This window comes from Trypanosoma brucei, chromosome 9 (genome assembly GCF_000210295.1).
Source record: "Trypanosoma brucei gambiense DAL972 chromosome 9, complete sequence".
Classification (NCBI taxonomy): Eukaryota; Euglenozoa; class Kinetoplastea; order Trypanosomatida; family Trypanosomatidae; genus Trypanosoma; species Trypanosoma brucei.
In genome coordinates this window covers 1,244,420-1,267,254 of record NC_026742.1, presented here as the reverse complement: position 1 = coordinate 1,267,254, position 22,835 = coordinate 1,244,420, and the positions used below count along the sequence as shown (strand labels likewise).

At 48.5% G+C, this 22,835-nt stretch overlaps 14 protein-coding genes across 14 annotated transcripts; 13 read left to right on the top strand and 1 right to left on the bottom strand.

Annotated features, from left to right (window-relative positions):
* Positions 1-687: 687 nt before the first annotated feature.
* Positions 688-1,758, top strand: TbgDal_IX5840 (phosphatidylserine decarboxylase, putative; the record flags this gene model as incomplete). Its single annotated transcript, XM_011778472.1, has 1 exon — positions 688-1,758. One exon carries the CDS (start codon positions 688-690, stop codon positions 1,756-1,758), a length of 1,071 nt encoding a protein of 356 aa, XP_011776774.1.
* A 142-nt stretch (positions 1,759-1,900) lies between these two features.
* Positions 1,901-2,848, top strand: TbgDal_IX5830 (hypothetical protein, conserved; the record flags this gene model as incomplete). The annotated part of the gene is made up of 1 exon (XM_011778471.1): positions 1,901-2,848. One exon carries the CDS (start codon positions 1,901-1,903, stop codon positions 2,846-2,848), a length of 948 nt encoding a protein of 315 aa, XP_011776773.1.
* Positions 2,849-4,062: 1,214 nt separating this feature from the next.
* TbgDal_IX5820 (hypothetical protein, conserved) lies at positions 4,063-4,479 on the top strand (the record flags this gene model as incomplete). Its single annotated transcript, XM_011778470.1, has 1 exon — positions 4,063-4,479. One exon carries the CDS (start codon positions 4,063-4,065, stop codon positions 4,477-4,479), a length of 417 nt encoding a protein of 138 aa, XP_011776772.1.
* Positions 4,480-4,861: 382 nt separating this feature from the next.
* Positions 4,862-6,136, top strand: TbgDal_IX5810 (hypothetical protein, conserved; the record flags this gene model as incomplete). Its single annotated transcript, XM_011778469.1, has 1 exon — positions 4,862-6,136. The coding sequence occupies one exon, from the start codon at positions 4,862-4,864 to the stop codon at positions 6,134-6,136; it is 1,275 nt and encodes a 424-aa protein (XP_011776771.1).
* A 333-nt stretch (positions 6,137-6,469) lies between these two features.
* On the top strand, positions 6,470-7,273 carry TbgDal_IX5800 (protein kinase, putative; the record flags this gene model as incomplete). The annotated part of the gene is made up of 1 exon (XM_011778468.1): positions 6,470-7,273. One exon carries the CDS (start codon positions 6,470-6,472, stop codon positions 7,271-7,273), a length of 804 nt encoding a protein of 267 aa, XP_011776770.1.
* Positions 7,274-7,290: 17 nt separating this feature from the next.
* On the top strand, positions 7,291-7,590 carry TbgDal_IX5790 (hypothetical protein, unlikely; the record flags this gene model as incomplete). Its single annotated transcript, XM_011778467.1, has 1 exon — positions 7,291-7,590. One exon carries the CDS (start codon positions 7,291-7,293, stop codon positions 7,588-7,590), a length of 300 nt encoding a protein of 99 aa, XP_011776769.1.
* A 351-nt stretch (positions 7,591-7,941) lies between these two features.
* Positions 7,942-9,414, top strand: TbgDal_IX5780 (chaperone protein DNAj, putative; the record flags this gene model as incomplete). Its single annotated transcript, XM_011778466.1, has 1 exon — positions 7,942-9,414. The coding sequence occupies one exon, from the start codon at positions 7,942-7,944 to the stop codon at positions 9,412-9,414; it is 1,473 nt and encodes a 490-aa protein (XP_011776768.1).
* Positions 9,415-9,982: 568 nt separating this feature from the next.
* TbgDal_IX5770 (hypothetical protein, conserved) lies at positions 9,983-10,474 on the top strand (the record flags this gene model as incomplete). Its single annotated transcript, XM_011778465.1, has 1 exon — positions 9,983-10,474. One exon carries the CDS (start codon positions 9,983-9,985, stop codon positions 10,472-10,474), a length of 492 nt encoding a protein of 163 aa, XP_011776767.1.
* Positions 10,475-11,047: 573 nt separating this feature from the next.
* On the top strand, positions 11,048-11,854 carry TbgDal_IX5760 (dual specificity protein phosphatase, putative; the record flags this gene model as incomplete). Its single annotated transcript, XM_011778464.1, has 1 exon — positions 11,048-11,854. The coding sequence occupies one exon, from the start codon at positions 11,048-11,050 to the stop codon at positions 11,852-11,854; it is 807 nt and encodes a 268-aa protein (XP_011776766.1).
* Positions 11,855-12,989: 1,135 nt separating this feature from the next.
* Positions 12,990-14,336, top strand: TbgDal_IX5750 (small nuclear RNA gene activation protein (SNAP) 50, putative; the record flags this gene model as incomplete). The annotated part of the gene is made up of 1 exon (XM_011778463.1): positions 12,990-14,336. The coding sequence occupies one exon, from the start codon at positions 12,990-12,992 to the stop codon at positions 14,334-14,336; it is 1,347 nt and encodes a 448-aa protein (XP_011776765.1).
* A 613-nt stretch (positions 14,337-14,949) lies between these two features.
* TbgDal_IX5740 (katanin, putative) lies at positions 14,950-16,566 on the top strand (the record flags this gene model as incomplete). The annotated part of the gene is made up of 1 exon (XM_011778462.1): positions 14,950-16,566. The coding sequence occupies one exon, from the start codon at positions 14,950-14,952 to the stop codon at positions 16,564-16,566; it is 1,617 nt and encodes a 538-aa protein (XP_011776764.1).
* A 755-nt stretch (positions 16,567-17,321) lies between these two features.
* On the top strand, positions 17,322-18,791 carry TbgDal_IX5730 (hypothetical protein, conserved; the record flags this gene model as incomplete). Its single annotated transcript, XM_011778461.1, has 1 exon — positions 17,322-18,791. One exon carries the CDS (start codon positions 17,322-17,324, stop codon positions 18,789-18,791), a length of 1,470 nt encoding a protein of 489 aa, XP_011776763.1.
* Positions 18,792-19,294: 503 nt separating this feature from the next.
* Positions 19,295-20,233, top strand: TbgDal_IX5720 (hypothetical protein, conserved; the record flags this gene model as incomplete). The annotated part of the gene is made up of 1 exon (XM_011778460.1): positions 19,295-20,233. One exon carries the CDS (start codon positions 19,295-19,297, stop codon positions 20,231-20,233), a length of 939 nt encoding a protein of 312 aa, XP_011776762.1.
* A 1,150-nt stretch (positions 20,234-21,383) lies between these two features.
* TbgDal_IX5710 (conserved hypothetical protein, unlikely) lies at positions 21,384-21,785 on the bottom strand (the record flags this gene model as incomplete). Its single annotated transcript, XM_011778459.1, has 1 exon — positions 21,384-21,785. One exon carries the CDS (start codon positions 21,783-21,785, stop codon positions 21,384-21,386), a length of 402 nt encoding a protein of 133 aa, XP_011776761.1.
* Between the last annotated feature and the right edge of the window lie 1,050 nt (positions 21,786-22,835).

Here is a 22,835-nt window from a genome sequence, read left to right as displayed (position 1 = left end):
TTCCCTGATGGCAACGGCGACGCCCGTTAAGGAAAGAGGAAGGTGACCGTTAGGAGGGGACGGGGGAAATATTGATATAACTCATAAATGAATATTTTAAAAAGAGGAAAAATAATTGTAAATAAATGTAATTAACTACAAAATCAGCCACGTTAAAGGGTAATGATCTACGGACAAACTTAAGCGAAGAAAGGGGTTGTTGAGATGATTATCTCGTTTAGTGTTATGGTTATGTTTACCTTTTCTAACATAATGAGCTGGTTATCGGTGAAATCCTTTTTTTAAATTATTTGTTGGTGCATCTTATTCCTTTGCTATTCGGCGTACCTTCAAGTTACTGTTTGATTTTTGTTTTGCAAATTTGGGCCGATACAGCGCCTCCAACTGACCAGGGACTTCACATTTCAGATACTCCTGGTGGAGTAAGTTTCTGCTTTCATTTGATCTTATATTTTCATATTCTCATATATATTCCGACGAGCTGTCATACGCCTAAACATAAATACGTAATGTGCGTCCGCCAGTATCTCTTTCTTTAACTTTTTTTTTCCCCCGATGGTAGAGCACCCAGCGGTGGTCTAACGAGAAAACTTGGGTGAGGAGTGAGGGGAATCTCCCACACCTTGTTAAATACTAAAGGACCCGCTGGAAGAAAGCAACTAAAACAAAAAAGGGACTGATTCTTTCATGGCTTCGCTCACACGACAACTGCGGTTCTACAAGAATGACACAACGAGACCCTTCACAAACCCGATGCGGCGCTGGTTGTATCACTACCTCTTTGGTGGTGCGATCATTGGTGGCGCAGTTTACGTCGGTGGGCGGTACCAACTTGCCGCATGGGAGGCAACACGTCACCCCGAGGGGGGAACTCGCTTGTGTTCTGTTGGAATGTTGGAGATGCTAATGCTTTTCCCCTTCAACTATATTTCGCACATCTGCGGAAGGATAAGTGAGAATGAATGTTTGCCGTCTTCTTTCCATCGTGCAGTTATTGCGGCAATCATTTGGTGGTACGGTATGGATGCGCCGCGGGGAAAAGAACGGGAATATAAAACACTGCAAGAATTCTTCGTTCGTAGGTGGGAAGATGGCGAGCGACGAGTTGCCACGTCACCTGTTGTTATGCCTTCCGATGGTGTTGTGCTCTCAGTCCAGGAGGATGTGGTAGACGATCAGTTGCTGCAGGTTAAGGGAGTAACATATAGCGTAAGACGGCTTTTCCATAGCCCGCTGGGAACCGTGGCAGAGGGGAATCGGCGGATTGCTGTTGCTTTACATCTGCGAACCCAAGATTATCATCATGTGGTAACGCCGTGTTTGTTTACTTGTAAGGAAGTCGTGTATATACCCGGTGCTTTACTACCGCACACACCGGCGGGATATCACTGGATTCCCTCTGTCCTTCCATTAAACGAGCGGGTGGTTCTCCTTGGAAGTTGGACTGACGAGCACAGTGCCAGTGGGAACATGGGGTTGGCCCTTGTGGGCGGTACACTAACTGGGCGTATCGTACTGCATTTGGATCAACGCATCAAAACAAATTTTTTAGCTCCCCCGGAATACGCTGTACACAGGTGTTATAGCAGGGCGGCCACATCAAAAAAAGGGGACCTCCTCTCTACCTTTTACTGGGGTTCCTCCGTCGTGCTGGTTTTGGACATTCCAAAAACTGCGTCAGTAGCGGTTAAACCAGGGGATATCGTTAAGGCGGGCGAGGCGTTGGTCACATACGGGTTGTCGGAGAGTGGCAAGTAGGCAGTATGCACAAATGCACGTCTACACTTTGCCGTACTCTTACCATTCTTTAAATTTTTTATTCATCGAAAGCTGATGGACTGGAATCAGGAGCAACATCGCCATTAATCTGTCTGGTACTCTTGCCTTTTCACTCAAAGAAATGCTTATCTTTCTCTCTTGCTTTACTTCTGTCCCTATCCCCAACATTTGTAGGGCCCTGTGCGTTCGCCGCGCTACTCTTATGGCGAGCATTGGCCCAAAGTTATCGCGGCGGCAGAAACTACATGTCCATCTCAAGGCGGTGTTGCAGGCGCTTCCCATATCAATATTAATTGTTGCTGAGGGAAGGGACATGTACTATCGTGCGACGTGGGAAGTGACAGAGCTACCACCGGGTGCGTTCCGAACAGGTGATGTTATCGCAATCTGTAATCGGTGGTACACGCTGCCTACTTGGGGTCACAAACTGTACAGTGTTCTGTCGAAGGTTCTGCTGAAGTCTTCGTGGGATGATGTTGGGGTCATTTGGGTAAAGGAGGGAGTCCCCCATGTTTTCTTCAGTGATTTCACGGGAGCTCATGTGTTGAGCTTGGAAGAGTTTATCAAAGATCGAATGCCGCGTGGTATTGCGCTTAGGAGGCTCGTTGTAGCCGATGCGGATGCTGGACGCAAGCCCAATGCAGCGGTTGCATCTGTCTTCGCGGAGGAGGTTCAGAAACTCGAACCCCATCCGTGGTATTTGTTCTCGGCAAGTATGCGGTACAATCGGGAGCACAAACACTATGAATGTGTGGTGGATATGTGCCGCCAGAGGTGTAAGATCTACCAGATGATTAAAAGCGGTGCGTCAAACTCCGCCATAAATGGGCAAAAGGAAAAACTGAAGGAGATGGAGGTGATGAAGCAGCATTTGGCTACCTTCGTCGAACCTGATAAAACGTTCCGTTTGTTCAACGGGTCATTGGTCGCTTCATTCCTCGCGACTTTCGATTTGCTCGACAGAAGCATGCCGCCGCCGTCCCGCTATGTGCCTCAAGACTTTGCCCACGACTTGCCGTTCAAGTGCGTGGCAGCTTTAGAAGAACCAGTTGTATTTTTCAAGAACTGAAGGATGTGAGTGTCACATCCCATCCTCAGTTTGGTTCAGTCATGGAGCGCTTCAGTCTGGCTACATGACTTGGTGTGACGACAAGGCGTGCAGAGATAAAACAGCCGCAAGATCGACTAGCATGAGGAACAGAACAGGACGACCAAGCAACTAAAGGAACGCAGTATGCAAGCGGGATGTGGTGCCACCCCAAATACAATACAGTAGGCTCATTATTATTATTATTTTATTCATTCAGGTTGTTGTGAATAAACTATTCGACTCTTGGCTAAAACCGTATTGATGTAGCCATCGAGTGGTGCACATAAGGGCAAACAAAAAACAAAGGCCTCAGTGTGTATGTACGGCAATGAGGGGAAAAGAGAAACTCGACAACAGTTATTCGTGACAGTACGGATAGGCTCTGAAAATGAGCTAGACCCGCAGCTGCATTTATACAGGGTGCTTCTACACATCTGATTGCGTTGCTTGTGTCTTCCTTTTGATTGCCTAGACCATTGTCTTCAAGGAGAGGGTTGGAGGTAGCTTCCCTATTGGAAACAAGTAAAACCCATTGAGATCATTGGTCACGTGTTGGATGGCATTTGTTTTCCCTTTTCTCTTTGTTTTCTTCGCAACTTCGCACCATTAGTGCAGCGTTTGGTCGGTTAAGAAGATATCTGTGGGCGTGTGGTTAAGACATGTGGGGTCCGTGTGAGAGCTGCACTCAATATTGCAGGAGGGGCACAGGTTATTTGTTACCGGGTGATGGTCCCGAAGGATTTTTATTTTGTGAGGGGGCGACTGGCGGGACGAAAAGGAAAACATAAGTAATACACGCGCGTAGGACCAGGGGGACGAAAGAGAAGAGTAAGCTCGGTGGCATTGCCATCGCTCCCTCCCTATTCTTTGTAGCTCAGTTCGTTCATTCGTTCGTTTGCGTATAGCGTATTACTTCTTATACGGTTTTGGCACCACTAACTTGACCTGCACGCGACATTTGCTGTTTCTCACACGCACACACACACACTGTCGGTCAATTTATTTTTTGAGACAGGAGGCTCAGCTGTCTTTCCCCTCTCCTTAATTTTAATTCCAGAGGGCCGTGCAAGGAGTCGAACACAATTATCGTGGGCACACACATACACCAAAGGATACACGAAAGCGTACAACGCATATAGTTGCTTGTGGGCTGCAATTCATTATCAATATCTCGGAAAGCCGGAGAAACAGCTATGCTTGAAGCGGCAGTAGTTAATGAGTGTCTGCATGGCGCCGTGGGGAGTGGTATTTTGGCGGCACTTCTTCTCGATGAAGAAGGTGTCCTGTTGTCCTCTGCATCAAGCAGCGAAGAATACTCATACTCAAGGGAACGAACCATGATCATTGCTGCCATAGGAAACGTATGGCGTGCAAGCGCCCAAAATGATTTGGCAAAGAGCAAGATAACAAATGAATTGGAACCTGAAGCTTTGGAGCAAGTCTTGATCGATTTCGGTAGTAAGAAACTCTGTGCCATGTCGGTGGGTGGAAAAGCTATTCTGTGCCTGGTAGGCTATCAAGTGGAAATGGGTCTCCTCAAATTGAAAACGGCGGCGGTGCAGCGGAGGCTGGATGTGCACTTGCGCCCAGCACTCGTAGCATACAAGTGAGCAACGATTATTCATCTTCCCTTTTTTCACCATTGTTCAACGGTGTCTTGAGGGATGTGACATGAAGACCAGGGGGATGGAAAACGGGATGGGTCGTCAGGAAGAGAAGCGAGATGTGATAAAAGCGAACGTACATATTAGTGGCAAAGGATGAGCATTGTAGAGGGGAGATGGTTTGCCTTTCCGTGGTGCAACTGGGTACTGATCTACTGTCACTCTTATACATACATATGCACAAACAAACACGCGCATAATACTTCATTTGTCTTTCTTTTATCTCCTCGTGTATGCGTTCCACCATAATTGGTTGCGTGACTGGTTGCCATGTACTGGTAAATATACCACGTGAACAAACACCAATGCTCTTGCGTTGTCAGCCGTCATGCGGAAATTGGTTCGAAGCTCCACAGTGCAAAGGGCGATGCCGGTGTTCTGCACTCCAATCCTCACCAGCAGGTGCACTGTATCGTCCAATGAACGGGTAACATACTTTGACTATTTGGATCGCATATGGAACTGCCACTGGTTCGGGGTGTCAGATGTGGGCATCGCACCTTCACAAGAACCTGCATTCATCACAAACATGTTCGTCAGTTTCCAGGAAGGGTTGAATTTAGGGGCCCCGGAGGCCATCCTTCTTCTTGGTGTCCTTTGCCGTGTCGCTACATTGGGCTTTTCGCTCTATGGTGAGCGCGCGTCGGAGCGGATGCGAAAAGCAATTTGCAAGTTGAAGACCCCTCATGAGGCGTACCAACGCGTGTACCACAGTGAAGGGGCCACATCCCTTGATATCCAGTTGGCAGCAACCGCACTGAAAGGTGAGCGACGCCGTGTGTTTGCGGAGGAAAAGACGTCAAATGCGCAGTGTCTGTCGTCAATACTCGGTTCCCCAATTGTATTATTTGGTATGTTTCAAGCGAAGTCGCTCTGCGAGAATCCGTACCTGGAGTTCGGTACCTCACCTTTTCTGTGGTGCACCTCGCTGACAATGCCTGATCCGTATGGTATTTTACCGCTGGCATTCTGCGGTTTAACTTTGGCCAACTTTGAGTTATCGATTAGTAAAGAACTGAAGACGGGGTGGATGTCAAACGTTGTATGGGGTGCCCGACTTGGGTGTCTTTGTGTTCTCCCGGTTGCGTTACAGTTCCGCTCTGGAGTTTGCCTATATTTTCTAGGTATGGGCTTTGTTGGATTGCTTCAGCCAATCCTTCTCCGTTCAAACAAATTCCGCAGCTTCTTCAACTTCCCAACTGAAGGGAAGGCAGACACTAACAAGTTCTCCTACACTGACGATGGTTTTTACACCCGCATGTCCGTCCAGTTCCCCTACGTAAGTCATCTTTTTGACAGTGTGGCGGAGGAAAACATATCTCGGCCGCCGCAGCCACCAGTCGCTCCAGTGTGGTTTGGGAGTGCACAAAGTGCCATGGGATACGGTAAAAAAAGGATTTCTTCCCCCGCTTCAGTGGCCTCGGAGAAAAGGGTGGCATTTGGAAAGGGGCTAAACTTTGCAGCACCGGGATGGAAGGACCATCGTGCTGAATTTAGAGAGGAGGATCTCATTCCGGACAACAGCTGCTTTGGTGATAAAAGTTGTAAGAGCGGAAAGGATGGTGCACTGAAGGATGCAGGGGGAACAAGGGTCCGCTCGTGAGGAATCAGTGTTTTGTGCGGTACGGGGTACGAGTGATAACCAGACTAAACGCCTTTTCGAGAGGATGATTCTCCTATAGTGTTTTGATTGTTATTAAAAGAGGGCCGGTAAGCGCAGAGGCGGACACAACACGTGTCCTTTTAGCCTGTATCGAAGCGTAGTGAGCTACACACACCCGAATTAGACACTCGGAATGCGACGTATAACTTAAATGTTCTGATGCTTCAACAGTGAGAGAAGTGACCACGTCAATGCTTCCCCTTTCTCGGTGCTTCCTGTGGACACTTGTCCTTGAGTAACGTACGTGAATGTTTAGGACTTGTGTAGCTGCCTATGCTGGACATCAAGATAGAAAAGTATGACATTTTTGTTGAGAAGGTGAAGGTAGTGCAGCGGAGAATCGAACAACTAAACCAGTGGCCTTCAGTCGACTCGATGGTTAGGTACAAGGAAGCGCGGCTCTCACCACGTTATCTACTTGTTACCGCAGAGGAGCCCACTGACGGTATTCTAGAGCCCCTTGAACTTCCGATGGGGGAGGAAGATGCGTGTATGGTCATAATGGGACTGCTGCGGGCGCTGCACGCCCTGCACATGCGTAAATTAGTCCATGGGCACCTCCGCCCTGAAGTGTTGCGCCGGCATAGTGCATCTGGGCGGATCGTTCTGCTACAGCAAGTTCTCACCATAGACTTGTTTGATCCTTCCAGTGATGCAGGGCAAGAAGTGTGGCGCTGCTGTGCACCGGAAATAATGCGGGCATCGCCGTTTGATTACAGCGCCGACATATGGGGTCTGGGGGCTGTTTTGCTGCAACTTGTTGCACCGGCAGGGAAAGTGTATGAAACAGAGGACCTGGTAGAGTTGGACATCATCTCACCGGAGGTGTCGTCGTTGAGCTCTTCCGTTGTGAGCTTTGTCATGCAGTGTCTGCAGGAAGACGCACACGCTCGACCGACAATAGCGGAACTCATAATGCATCCGTTACTTACTAACAGGGACGGACTTGACAAGAGTTGCACGGAGGAAGAAGAGGATGAGGAAGAAAGTGAACCAGAAGAGGAGAAAAAAGAGAATGATGCTGCAGAAGAGGAGGAAGAGACGGAGGAGAGTGAGGAAGCCGATGAGGAACCGTAGTGCCCTTGGTTATTTCAATGTCGCCCAATGCCACTACTTACTTTACTATTGCGGGTTGGTGTGATATCGTATGGTGTGCTTCCTTCAACCACTTTAAAGAGGAGATTATCTCAACCACCAGAGAAGGCGGCACCGCTGGCGGGGAAGTCTCGAGAAAGCGCCGCACACTTCATGAGGTTTTCGTATTCCATTCATTCTTCCCCATGACATGCCGGCGTTGGCAAGTGACATGGTTTGGAAGGACTGAATTAATATGGACGGGTTTGCCGCTCCGAATCGTGCCCAATACACTTTCTGTCTCCGGCCGTGTTGGGTGAGCGCCTTCTGCGTAATCAACCTCGTCATCAATTCTGTTCTGTGTGTGTGTGTGTGTGTGCGGGTGCGGAAGTTCGCAATCGCGCGACGGAGAACCGTTTGACACTGCAGCTGTGCATTTCTGCCCTCATTTGCCTTATATATTAGTGGGATTTGCGGTCATAATATATTTTGGTTTGCGATTTTTAAAGGAAAGGTGGCTGAACCCTTAAAGGCTACACGAAGATTCAGTAAATACAAGGGATAAAAGATTTCCAAAGGGTAGGATTAACCAAAAGATATAAGCAGGAGGAAATAAGTTACCTAAGGATAAGAAAAAGAATTATATTGCCACGACAACGTAACGAGAAACAATGGTGGAAAGTGGAATTGGTGGAAGTGATGAAAGCTTCATTTCATTCTGCTTCGCCATTGTGTCGGTTATCGTAACCATCGTGTACATCCCTTGGGTGATCAGACACGTGCGGAGTATCATTGAATATTATACAACACCGAGTAAAAGGCAAAGGATGATGAACAACCCACTGGAAGATATGTGGAAATCTATCATATACGTGCCTCTTGTCGCAGCGAAGATACTAACAGAACCCTCGATGCTACCTGTGGGTGCCCGTATCTGCATCAAGGAGAAGCATTTTTTCTTCACTTCTTTACTCCCTCGCTTCCTCCGTTTCATCATCCGGCCGAAGATTTTTATCCTCTGGCTTTGGGTTGTTCTATTTTCTTCCGCAATGTACATCACATTGACCTTCGATGCCCATGCCATTCTTGGAGTGTCGACGACCGCCTCAACAGGAGAAATCAAAAAGGCTTATCGAATGCTCTCGAGGCGGTATCACCCCGATCACAATAAAACTGAGGAGGCGCGTTTGATTTATGTGCAAGTCCGTCGAGCATACAAGGCTCTCGTGGACAGGGAAGCATTCGAGGAGGAAGAGGCAAAAAACACTCACGAGTTCACTGTCGGGGTTGCTCTGCCGCGTTTTCTCACTTCCCGAGAACACGATGGGCTTGTCCTATTTGGTCTCCTTGGCATTCTTGTCGCCGTTCCCGTAGCCATATGGTACAATTTCAGGGATCAAGGAGGTATTTCACAACAACTGCGGCACATTCAACGAGGAAGGGAGCGTTTAGAAAGTTTTCTGAAGCACTTGGGAATTCCGGAGGATCAAAAGTATGTTGAACGGCGTGATTCACGTCGTTACCTTGTCAGGTTACTGGTTTCTCTGGGTATGCTGCCACCAAACACAGACGAAAACGCCTCGCTGAACCTTCCATCATACCCAGACTTCATTACACGTTGTGTGGAGATTGATAAGAACATTACCTTCCTAAGAAACTTCTTCGACGACAGCGACATCGAAGTTCTCCATGAATATTTGGTAAAAAACGGTGTCCGGCTGCTGGACGAGTATGACGCAGCCCATTTGGGGCACCACCAAGGTGAAGGCACGTTACAGCTAGCGTCCCCCACGGAGTACAAAGTCATTTCGTACTTCCTCTTTCTTCATATCGAAGAGATCGACAAGGCACTAGAGGAATTACTGGAGAAGGTCGGGAGTGGCGTTCCCAGCGCACGCAAACTTATGAACCTCCATGAGGAGGTGCGCGACCTGCTGCACTTGGTTTTTGAGGGAGACAATAAGCAGGTGAAGAACCACATTCAGAAACTCACAACAGTACCACAGCGGGCCAACGATATCGTGGATGCCATGGGACCCGAGATCGAAGCGGTATATAAGAAAATGTATAAGAATTACCTGCAAATGCAGGTTGGGTCCAAGAATGAAAAGCGACTTCTGAAAGCCAGCCTGCGCCGGCTCTAGGGAAGTGTAGTGATGTTGGGGGAATTGATAATATTGTTCCTGCGTCGGCTACTGCTCTCTCACTTGGCTGGCGCACGACACTTACGTGCGAAAAGGTTTCCCCAGAATCGCCTGCTGTTCAATGGGAAGCGTCCGGGTGGAAAGAACGCGATAATACAGACTGGGGAATGGACGGCCAAAAAGGGAGCAGAAACCCCTTTGACGAGGGGAAGCAATGCGGTAGGAAGAGTAAATTGGGAATAAGGGAGCACCATTTCTCTTGGAGGTGCTTGTCAGTGGTGAATAGATTTTTATTAAATCTTTTTTTTTGGCCCTTCCCCCCTCCTCCAGGGTATAACACCTTACAACTGCCGAACAGGTAAGGTCGTAATGCACCGCGTGTATTACGGTTAAGACATTGTGAAGAATCAAAGAAAAAACCGTACGGCCTTCCACAGGGCCGTCTAATTTACTGTTCTTGTTGTCAGCGAGACCGCTTGATGGCGCCTTGGCTTGCTGACACTTCTGGAAGTACCTTACGCCTCGTAACACTCATGGCGTCAAGCCTGTTTCATTTATTTATTGAAGTATGTGTATACATGTGTTTGTTGTTGTTGTCGTTGTACGCTCCCTCTTCTTCCTGTTTGTATCTCCCATGGCGGTGGCACACCCTCATCAGTGTTGCGCGTTCCTTCATTCGTACCGAAGCGAATCGCATCAGCGTCTCGAAAAAAGGGGGGAAAGCATGTCGAAGTTAGAGCAGCGCAAACTTGGGAAGACTCCGAGGAAGCCGCAGCGTTCCAGAGCTAGGAACCCGAAAGAAGCGGAACGCGCCTTCAAGATACAACAAAGAAAGAAGGAGCGTCTTCAGCGGGTGCGTGAGCTGTCAACTAAGCTTCGTGACGAGATAAACAACGAAGAGAAGCGGGCACGCGAGTCCCGTAAGGCGAACTTGGACCGGAAAGCAGAAAACGAGAAGAAAAACATGGTGGTTCAGAAGATCAAAAACGATAAAGCCATACGGAAACTGAGTCCAAAGCACCGGAAAAAGGCACGGATATACATGATGCACGAACTGTAATAGGAAGTGGTTTTGTAGGTTCATCGATCTACCGTTCTTGACCAGCGCCCTCAGCTTCCTACATTTCCATCCAAAGCACCCTCGTTCGTTTAAAAGCAATAAGGTCTCGTGTTACTATGGCGCGTTGTTGGCACGAAATCATCCGACAAGCAAAATATCACTACACCTCCCAAGAAACCTATGCGCCGCTACGCAAGCCTCCTTCACCGGCCCATGTTGATGTGTTTTTACCCGCTTGATTGTCACGCCTCACTGTTTTCCCCTTGGAACTGCGAGCCCTCATCTTTGCTTCACGATTTTATGTGAACCATTCAACTTACTTTTAAAGTAGTAGAGGAGGGGGGACTCAACAGTATTTTCTCCTTCTGGTTTGTCCTTACTAGCCGGTGTGCAAAGTTGGCAGAAGGTTTTGTGCCTCTGTTGGACGGGTCACCCAAGCAACCACAAACTGTCGCAGGAAAGGAACAGAGCAAGTAACTTTAAATAGATTACTAATATTATCATACAACAAAGAAGATACATAAATATAATTAACAGAGGAGCTGTTCCCGTACACAGGGCCTGTGGCGAAACATGGCCACTCCCTCCGCCTCGCCTTCACGCGACAGCACCTCCCCCGGTGGCACGCCATTTATTTGTTACCACAGGCTGTTTGACTACCCAACGGAGGTGAGCTGCTCACCTCCAACGCCTCGACCATCATGTCATGGCCACACGCCGCTGGATTGTTGGGTGCAGCCAGAGTGGAATGCAATGGCGGCGGAGGCCCGTCCAACTCAGCTTTTGACCCCTAAAGCGTCACGAGTGGGTTCGACTCAGTTGCAGGCTGCACTCAGCACTCCACAAGTTATGAAGGAGGAATTGCAGCTCCGCGCCGCCCTTGACACCGAGCTCTCAATAATGAAAATGGACCCTTTCAGGCACATAACGCCTGATGTGACGCCCCTTATGGATGGTCTTTATGTTGGTGGCTTCCCAGATGAGGAAATATTAGAGATCTTGAAACGGGAGGGCATTGATGTCATCGTCAACTGCTGTGCGAGAGAACTTGACACGCGTGTCGTTTTACCCACGGGATTTGTAGTACATGATTTCTACGCAGAGGACTGTAGCGATTATTTGATTATTTTTCATTGTTATGATCGATTTGCAGAGATTGTTACCGACGCACTGCGAAACGGTCACCGAGTATACGTTCATTGTGTCGCAGGCGTCAACCGCAGCGTCACACTTTGCATTGCCTATTTAATGCAGTATTATCACATGGGACCAATCAGCTGTGTGCAGTTGTTTCGGTCGAGGGGGAGAGTAAACATCCTCAAAAATGTGTCTTTTCGGCATCAGCTCGTAGACTTTTATCTTAACAATTTACGCGCTTGAGGTTTGGTCCGAAGGAAGGAAAGAAAAAAAAAAAGAAACACCTGTACATTCTCGGTTTGATTTACTCGGTGGTTTTTCAGATTGTTTCAGCAGCAAATATACGTCGCTATCTCCCCGAAAGAAATTTTCCTTCGGATTTGTTTCGTCACGCAGCGGTTTTCAACGATAAAGAAAAAAAAAAGAGGCACGCAGCTGAACCACGAGGGTTCTGTCGTTAACCCTCTGTAAGTGTGGGGGGGGGGATTTGTGACGGAAACGCTTCCTTTAGCAATGATCGGTTTGAACTCTCGCTATCACACTGGAAATGAAGAAGAACCTGCGGAAGGTGCCTGATAGCATTTAGAAGTGAAGAAGAAATGAAGTGGGAGTTGGAAAGGAGGGGAAGCGGTACGTTGGGAAACAGAGAGAAACGAGACGGAAGGACGAGAGCAACTTGAGGGAAAAGATAAATTAAAGTCAGCCAAATGTCCCGCTGCCTTTCGCTTGTTTGTTTATTTGTTTTGGGGGTGTTTGTTAACACCGTTAGAACCGATAGTCGGCTGCACTTGTCCCTGGTTGCACAGGTGCGACGAAAAAAAAAAAGTGACCGCTGAGTTGTGGAGGGGGTGGGGGCGGCGACGGCGGCGAACATAGCCGGTGGCCATGGGGAATGAAGACGGTGATCCACATAAGGGAAGGGAACGCATAGAAAAAAAAGATTGATGGTCTTGCCGCAAACTCTGCTCTTTTCACCTCGCCTCCAATCCTTCTTCTGGCCTATTCTCCTCTTTTGTACTATATGTGTTTTCCGTGACGTACTCGCATTAGAGCACCCACCTGATTTATTTCGTTTTTTTGTGTGTGTGACGGCGCAGACCTGATGAAAGTCATGGGCCGTGGGTTCAATTGGGGCTATAGGGCCGAATATGTGTTCCTGAACACGAGGCGACAGATGAGTTTAGTACATGCATCACCCTGTTTATACACAATTTCTCTCCGTACCTAAAACCCGTCTTTGCTTCCTCTTTCTCTTGATTTTACCACCTCCGCGGAATACCAACAGTAGCAATAGGACCTACGCGAGTGAGTGGCGTAGCGTAAAGGTGTTAGAAGGGATAGCGGGGAGGTGGAGTGGGGAGGTGCCAAAAAAAAAAAAATGCCTCCTAAACAATTGGTGGACCCTTTTTCCCTTCAAGTAGGTAATAAGAAGGAAACGACACTTGCCGATGTCGCTGCGCACACAGCTGTTACTCTCACAGACATACGCCGGCGGAACCCACAACTTGATGTCTACAAAATTAGTGACAAACTGCCTGCAGGCACTATTGTCCATCTGCCACAGACCCTGAGCGAGCGGGGGAACCCTTATGGTTGCTTCTTTACAATTGGTGAGGCAGAGGATGCGATGCGTAAACTGGAGGCAAGGTTAGATAGGCTCCTGGAAGAGGAAGGGCCAAACCTACCGGAGCTCCCCACCCGCAGAGTGTTGTCCAAAATGGAGAGGATTGTAACCCAAGTAAAAGAAGAAGGCGAGCGCCAACTGGCCCGTGTTAGGGAAGAGTACAGTGAGTGCGAGCGGCGACCTGCTCTTTTGCAGTTTCTCGTGGACTTAGAACCGGTGAAGAGGCTACGAGAGCAACTTGACGAAGAGTACGACGGACGAAAGCTTCGTCTAAAGGTAATGGATGAGGGAAATAGCGAGCTTTTCCGCCATGCGGAGCCGCGCTACCCAAACAAGGGCATCGCAGCGAGCTTACGTCATAACGTTATCGACACCTCGGAAGATTTTTGTTTGACCGAACACTCACACCGTTGGGAGTTTACTTTCTTCACACCTGGGTCCACTACAGAGCCTCAGGAAACATGGGCTGTACTGTCGTGCCAGAGCTTAGGCACCCTGCTTGACACTTTTGTCTGCCGTAATTGTATCCCAGTGAACATTTCAAAGAATGCATTTTTCTTTATTGGAGGTACCTTCTACGTTGACAATCGCCACGCAGGAGAGGGTGGGGAGGACTATGAAGATTTGACGGCACCCATCCGGCACTTCGATCCCTGTGGAGAAGGCGCGAGTACGGAGGGTGAAACAAGGCAGAAAAACATCGCGTTTGGAAACTGCCCCGTCAAATACGTTTCACAGACTACCTTTGGAGATCTTAACTTGCGGTTGGGTGAGTATGGCGTCATGCGACACCTCGGATGGTGCAACCATTACTTTTACCTTAGTTCAGTCACTAGCTTACGTGGTTTTGATCGAGATGACCACACGAGGGCAGCGTACCCACAGCGTGTGATGAAGACTCCGACCCGTGTAGTGCGATGTCGCCTGTGTAGGAGTCATCCAGCAACAGTTGTGTGTTACAATGATGAAATTTCACCTGAGAGCCCCTGTCCCTATTGCGTTCCATGTTTCGAATTACTACACGCAACAGATGAGGGAGAAGTCGAGGAAGGTAAGTTTTTTGCAATTAGGCTCCCTCAAGGAAAGTACTACACTGCTTAACTTCTTCGGGAGGGGGGAGAGGCGACGATGGCACTGCTGTTTTTTGAGTCTACATCATATAACCAGCAATCCAAATCGTTTGCATTGCTTCAACCCCCGCTCCTCATTGCACAGACGGGTGGGGCCACGAAGTGTGGGGAATAACTTGGGGTGGGTGCCACACATTTATACGCTCAGGAAGACGCACACAGTGTAATTATTGTTATTTACCCTCTTTATATTTCCTGGATCACTGGCGAAATTGGCATCTGTGGTAGCTTTATTTGCTTCAACCATCAACAATAAAATGCCGCGGTTGACCTCGTTAGCGCTCATTCCCCGCGTGTTCCCTCTTCAGAGGTTGTGCGATCGCAGGGCATATACTTCTTTATGTAGACGGTTGGCACATGCAAACAGGTACACTCGCCTTGTGGACTCGGTGTTCCCCGCACTGTGGGGGAGTTGCACCATTTCCAACCTCGTCCTGTACTGTTGAATCCCCTAAATGTAGCGCCCGTCGCTTCTTTTTTTTTTCTTTTTTCTCCCCCCTTCCCTCTACCCCCGCTCCTTCTTCCCTATTGTGTTTGTCTCGTTTCTCTGTCATTACTAACCAAAGTAGGAACAGACCGAAAATATGCCAGTTATCGATTCGATGACACTCCAACTTCCATGTCAGGTGTACCACTCGCGTTTTAGCCCTGACAGCGCGAACCGGCTGGTGGGACTGGGCTGCAGGGACGGTGGGGTGCATGTGTATCCTTTTGAGGACTATTCCCGAACGGTACTTTTGAGTGCAGGCTGCTCACCTTCAACATCTATTGCCTTCGATCCTCAGCAAAGGCGCCTGGTAGGTGGGACCGATGAGGGCAGCTTGCACTTGTGGGATATGACTACTGAAGGGGTTGTGCGTACGTTCGGTGACGGTCACAAGTCGACGGTAACGGGAGTGGATTTTCACCCGCACACGGATGTCATCGCCACCTGCTCGCGAGATTCCGTTCTTCGCGTTTGGGACACACGAAAAAAGAGTTGTGTTCGGTCGCATATGGAGGCAAAAGCGCCTCTCTGTGCCACTGAGTTCTCCCCAAGTGGTCGCTGGTGCGTTAGTGGTTGTGCTGACGGTGTGGTTCGCCTGTACGATCTGCAGTCAGGAAAGGAGATGCACGAGTTCCGTGCGCATTCTGGACCCGTTACATCAATTTGTTTTCACCCAAAGAGATACTATTTAGCCGTGGGAAGCAGTGATGGTTCAGTCTCTTTCTGGGAGTTAGAAGGTTTCACTAAAATATTCCAAAGCAAGTGCCTTGACACGCCTGTTGATGCGGTGTATCTGTCAGGAAAGAGGATGCTTGTCGCGGCGTCTCACATTCTTCGAGTGTATGACTTCGACATGATGAGTGATAGCTTCGCCCCAATAATTGAATCGCAGTGGAACATAATCGGTGACCTGAACTATTCTTCGAATACGGATGAGGCACTGTTTGTGGAGTTTAGTGGACAAACAGCGGTCATGGGCCGTGTACCTCTCGCTGACGGCGGACTCACCATCCCCCCAATAGAGAAGACGGTAAAATCGCAACAGAGGGATCCTCCTTCCTTTAATAGGGGGGAAGAGAATACTAAAATGTCTGTACCTGTTCTTCGCGCCGCACATCAACGGCTGCACCGCTCGCCTTCACAAGTGGCCGCGGCATCCCACACCGGTGAGTCGGGCGAACTACAAATGGATGATTTATTGGCTTCAAGCGTTACGACAGTGTCTGTGCTGCAGCAGCGACTTACACATCTGCGGGTCCTTCGTGCGCTTTGGGTACAAGATAATCAGCAAGCACTGGTGTATCTTAAGGAGTTATACACCACGAATTCAGACTACGGAGTTACTGCGGACTTCCTCGGTGCCATGCAACATTTGCGGATGAAAGAGCGCATTACTTTAAGTAATCTTCCTGATTTGCTTGATGTTGTAATGTATGCACTGGCCGGTGAACGAGAGAATCAGTTGCTGGCGGCCCTCAAAGTACTCAAAAGTATGAGCAGTAAATTCCGCCCCAAGTTAGATGAGGCACGTCGTCAAGCCCCATCATTTCGCAATGGAGAAAAAAATTCAACGAGCCTGACAATGGAGCAGTATTACGAACTCAGTGCCAAGTTTGACGCCGTTGCCTCGGTAGTACAAAAACTGGGGAAGAGGAAGGGCCCCGTCGGTGAAGAGGTGCGTGAAGTATTAAATGAAATACCACTTTCTTCGTGAGACATATAGATGATTTTATTGATTTTGTCCTCGTTCTTTTTTCTTTTTCTTGTACAGTGAGTTTGTGGAGAAAGAATGCTGTAGCCGTGTGTGTCCACATGGGAGTGGGGGGGAAGGGATACATCTCCCTCCACTTTTTTTTTTGGTTGCGTTTCCCTCTGACGGTCTGCCCGTAGTGGCGGTGAGTGTTCTTCCTATTTTGTGCATAATCCCCATATACGTATATATTTGTATCCTTTGTTTTTTTTTTCGTCACTTCTTTCCTCCTCTCTTTTTCCACTCGTTTTCCTCTTTCCGGGGAGAAGGAGGAGAAAGAGAGGAGGAAGGGAAGGAGAGAATTAGTGAAGGGAACGTGAGCTGGTGTTTGTAAATACTCACCTTCCGCCGTCGAAATATTTTTATCTAATAGGAACACTCCTACTGCGACAGAAAACACAAACTGCATTTACTTTCTATCTTTTCCCATACAAACCGTTTAATACATCCACTCTTCGCAATATGTCACCTCTTCTCTTCTACTCTCCCACACCTTTTACCGCAATTTTCACCCTGTGCGTGCGGCGTAACGGATTGTCGTTTTCTCTTCTAATCCCTTTGCGCACTGTCGGCGCAACTGATTATCGGGAACGAACAAAAAAAAAACACGTTGTCGTTACGTGTCTTACATCCGAAATGAGCACAAAATACACAAACACTTATATAACTCGAGCTTCTGCATTCAATGACCAGAAAAGGAGAAAGGAGGAGGAACAGTAATGGAGGAAGTCTCCGGTTCCACCCAGCTGGATAATGTTTGGGATCTCGTAAATTTGGATATGTACAAAGAACTTAGGTCGCTCCGGGAATCGTTGGATGAAGTTCGTATCGAGGCACGGCAGTCCAGCAGTTTCTGCGAAAGGATACAGAAAGACGTCGCGGAGTTTGTTCGCTCAGAAGAACTGACGCGGCAGGGAGATAGCTTAACCACGGACGCCGCAATGGACGTCACTTCCCTCCAGAATCACCTCATGGAGTTTGAGCGCTACATCATTGGGAAGGTGAGGGAAGAAATTCGTAACGCCGGTGCCGGGTTACCGTCACAGCCAGTGCTGGATAGTGATTCTTCCTACATTGGGTTGCTCTGGCGCCGACAAGAGGAACAGGCCGCCAGACTGGAAGCACTACTGGCGGAGTCTGTTCTAAGAGAGTCAACAAGTCGCCGTGAAGTAAAGCGGTATGCAAGGCAATTGCAGGATCGGATTTTGAATGTCGAGGACACCTTAGAAACTTTGACGGGAGGGTGCCGAGGGCGTTCAGCAGGAGGTGAGGGCGCAACTAATTTAGCACGGGAGGTCCTGAAAGCGTTAACCCAACTCTCCGAGGGTTTGAGCTTGGAAAGAGAGACACATGAAATGGAACGAGGGCAGTGGTTCGCGCTCATGGAGTGTGCAGTCGAGAAGATAAGGTATCTATCAGAACGTGAGTCAGTGCTTTCCGAGGAACTGCAGAACCTAAAGGCCACCGTACTCCACAATGGCCGGAAGCTACGAGAGATGGCGAGCGTTGGCGATACGCCTACGGAGCGGTACGCCGCAGACGCAGTCACTCTCTCCCAACACCGCGAAGGGACACAATGCAAGTGGGATGATCCCGCAGCGGCGCAAACTTCTGGTGAGGAAGAGCTGGGAATCATTCGTAGGGAAATTGCTGTGATTGAAGAGACGATAAATGTCCTGCGAACAGACTGGCACCGGCATGATGCTGAACTCGACTGCCATGCGTCCAAACTGGCGGAACTCGATGGCGAGCAGCGAGTTCTCACCAACACTGTAAACAAGGTTGGGGACCAAGTAAAGCAAATGAGTCAAGACATCCGCAGTTACTCTAACGTGCTACGACAGAGTATTAAGGATGAGGATAGGAGATCGGTGCCACAATTTTCTTCCGCCAGCGCTGTGCTCCCGGACAGGACTGGTTCCAGGTCTGTTTGGAAGGCGCTTGCACAGCTGCTTCAGCAAGACACGCGGAAAAACATGAGGTCTAATATCTTCCACTTGTGGCTTTCTTGGGTCCGCGGCTCCACTCAACTCAGACGCGATGAAAAAATACTTCGCTTGTTTACAAAACAGCACAAGCAACTCGGTGAAATGTCGCAGTTTATTCAAAATCAGCAGGAGACTACGGAGCATCAGACGCTTCGTTCGGGTAAACGAGGGAAAAACAAAAGTGACTTTGGTTGTGTGTAAATTCACTTAGTTTTGTTCCGTTTCTTTGGTCTGTGTCGTTACGCAGTTATTTTTTTTTTTTTCTTGCTGCTGCTACCAGTAACATTGCTGCATGGGAATCAAAGACATGGTTCCTATTTCCTCGCAAATTTTCCTAGTTGGTAACTGACTCGCTTTTCTCGGGTAAATGGGGCACAAGGGAGGGGAAGGATCTGAGCTGAGGACCCGAAGTGCGGTGAACTGGCGCGGTCCAGAAACGCCCCATTTCCCCCCCCCCCCCATCTGGTAGAACTTCCCCTTCTTTTTCCTCTGAAACATTGACAAATGAGACATCACACCCGCCTGGCGGTGTTGTCACACAGTTTTGCTCTTTGCCCCTCCCCTCCCCCCATTTCCATGCATGGAGTTGGGGGGGGGGGAACGGCAACCACTGTCATTAGTGTTCAACTGCCTGATTTCATCCGTTTTCGTAGTTAGCACGGTGATAGGATTAACTTAAGCAAAGCAGTTGAAACATAATTGCAATGGCGTTCTCACGAAAGGAGCGGAAGCAACTACTGCGCGACAGGGACCTCGTCCCGCAACTCGCAGAAAGTCCCTTTGGCCCCTTCCCGCCGGGTTATGGCATCAAGAATGACATAACAGTCACAAAAAAGGGCTGTGTGGTGCGAGGGGATCCGGCGACGAAGCCGGCGTCAGCCGATGTGCAGAAACGGGGCAAACAAGATACGGAGAGCGATCAGCGCCCTAAGCAAATCCTGGTAGGACACACAGGCACGGGAGGTATGACATTCAGCACATTTAAAAACAACGGTTTCCGTCAGTCATTGAAAATTGGTTGCTTCGGCGACCCAAAGGGACCGGAGAAGGCTGGTGCGTATAGAAAGCGTGTCATCCCGCCTACTGAGTTCAGAAATTATTATGTGAGGGGAGACTTGCCGCTGACAATCCAGCAAGGCGCCTCACGCACGCTTTCGTGGCGGCTGAATGTGTCCTCGCTAGATTATCATCATTTCCTTCCTATTTTTTTCGATGGACTTAGAGAACTTGAGGAACCATTCATATTTGTTGCCCTGCAGGGCTGCTATGACTTACTTGAGAGGGGAGGAGATAAAATTCTTCCCACCATCCCTCAACTCATTGTGCCTATCAAAACAGCGCTCAATACACGACACCCAACTGTTATCATTAACGTCCTCAAGGTTCTTCAGAAACTTGTGGAGAGCGCCGACTTCGTTGGTCAGGCACTCGTGCCGTATTACAGGCAGATCCTTCCGGTGTTCAATCTCTACAAGAACCGAAACAAGAACATAGGCGACCGAATTGACTATTCCCAAACCAAGAGGCAAAACATTAGTGATTTGGTAAATGAGACACTTCACTTGCTCGAACAATACGGTGGGGAGGACGCGTACATCAACATTAAATACATGGTCCCGACATATGAGTCATGCCTCATGTGATAGTCTCGTCGTTCCGTTGCTGTTAAGCTGATAAAGCAAGGAGTGTATAAAAGTAGACAAGGAGAGAAAGAGGTGCACAGAAAAGTATATATATATATATTATCCTTTCAATTCTAGTCGTAATGTCCAATGTATGTATTGTGGAGGGGAGGAGAAAGGAAGGAGGGGTCTGTTTCCATCCCTAATGTAATGTAATGTTCGTTGTTGGCGCACATGTATTTTCGTTGAACTTAGATAAATGGGAAGCGGCTGTTGTTTAGCCTGCGCAAAATGTGAAACATGGAGAAGCAAATGATGAAGCAAAGAGTTAGGCAGTCTGAAGCCACGCTATACCGAAAGGAAAAAGGAAATAAAGGGGGGAAAGGAATAAAGAATGAGACATGATTCCTCCAGCTTCTCACAGCAGAAAAATGAAGGCTGCAGATTCCGAAGAACCGAACATGCCTTTGCGTGGATGCATAAACAAATGCCATTCTACCGTTATTTCGCTTCTCTCACATTAGATCCCTCCGTTTTTTTTCACACAACTGCATCCTTGTGTGTGGCCATCGAGTATTCTGATGGCTCTGTTTCGCCACGGTTGATACATGATTGCGTACCATTAGATGGCATGTCTTTGTTTTCCCACAACCAGTGTTAAATGGCCTTTTCAACACAAACGCCTTGCAGATGAATACACGACAAATCCACTTCCCTCTTTCCATTTCTCTTAGAACCCCTCTGAAGCAAGTAGTGAAGGTAGTTACCGTATGCCCTCTACATTTTGTTTGCTTAGGTGCTTGTTCCAACTTTCCCGGAGTTCAGCAACGAATGATATGGGTGGCGCTGCTAAGTTAGGAACCAGATTGGAAGTGATGACCTAACGGCAATGCGAGTTCCTTCGGAGGGTGGGAGTGGAGAGCAATAAAGAAACTGTCACAACAAGAGAAAAAGAAGTTTTTTTCTCGACCTTTTTGTGGTGGCCGTCAGCGTGTATGACCGTGCCGGGTAGCATCATAGTGGTTTGCTCTTGTGATAACCTGAAGGATCCGGCATTGTACGTGTGGGGAGGCGTATGGGAAGTGGCTTCTATAAAGCACTCCCGGGCCTCCACACCTAACGCCTCCACCAAAAAGCGTTGTTCATACACACACCTCGTGAAAAGGCAGTTTTAGTTGTCGCCGCAGTTTTTCCTCGAGATTGGGGGCTTAACGGCGCATGCAATGTAGTGAGATGTTTGACGCTTAAACCCGCTGTTAAGATGACTTCCAAACAGGGATCCACAGAATTCGTTAGGTAGTGCAGCAGCTCCCCAGCTTGCGGCAGCAAACCCAAAAGGAAACAAGTTGCAATTATCAACGCGTCGAGATGCATCCGCACATTTCTTAGTGTCCGCATCGGAGCCCGCGTGCACGAGGGCTCCGAACAGGGTGACGACAGATCTGTTTCTCGAGCAAGATTCGAAAAGCACTATCAAAAGTTGTGCGGACGCTAGCGGGTTGGGAAATGAAAAATAAGCAACACTCAAAATGCTGCTCGCTATGGGAATTATCGCACAAGTGGTGAAACCCATTTGTTCAGCAGCGTCGACACCCTCTCGAAAAGGCGGCCCAAACCGCTACTGTGCGTGAGGCAGGTGGAGCAAATGTGACGATGGGTAGAGAAGGAGGTGTTGCTGGTTAAAATATTTGCTTTTAGCGGGACGGCGGTACGACAGCCGGTAACACTACGAAGACTAAAGGAAGAACTGACCGCCACAAGTTCCGCATGGGCATCAAATCCTTTTGAGGAGTTCACGTGAGCTAGGGGGGAGGTAATATGCAGCGAGTTTTTTTTTAATTCATTTCTTAGGGGGTGAGTTTGCATTAACGTGGTTTCGGATATTAATGCGAATCACCAAATAACTGTTGAGACGAGATTTGTAGGGTAATGGACAAACTGATCGAAGCGCGTCGGAGATGAGGAGAGAAGAGGAAAATCGTCGTGGTGCATGTGTCAAACAAATAAAGGTGAAAAGCTGTTTTGGGGAATGCTTTTTTTTGGGGGGGGGAGGCCGAGTCTAAAGGGCACGTGGAACCTTTGGGGGAGTGGTGTTGAGGAATGTTTAATGCGTGTAAAAATATATATGTATATATATAGCCGCATGACCGTTAATCCTAACACAAGACTCAACTTCCAAACCCAGACCATTTTAACTGTTAATACTAACAACCGCTGAAAGAGGGTCCCGGCAATGCTAGCAGCCACCTTCCCTAAGGCTTATCGCGGTCTTCACTGTTTCCGTGTGTTTTCCATTTTCAAAGGCGTTCACTTTTAGTCCCTCGTGCGTCATCCAACCGAAGAGGGACCTCTCCATCAACATGAGACGCTTACTCTCAAGCAGTTCCTCCCATCGACGGAACATACCACGACACTTCTCTGCCCCCCACCCACACACCTGAATATGCTCCAACAGGCACCGTTATCCCGTGTAAGCCCGCTTCTTGGGTCTACTCAAAAGGTATTTCCTTTCATCTGGAGTGGCATAATGGAGCCCAGTGCCCTTTCTTTAGTTTTTAGCGCCCACTATTGGCATGAGACTGGCCTCTTTCACTATGTTTTCCCCATCTGCTAACTTAGGCGT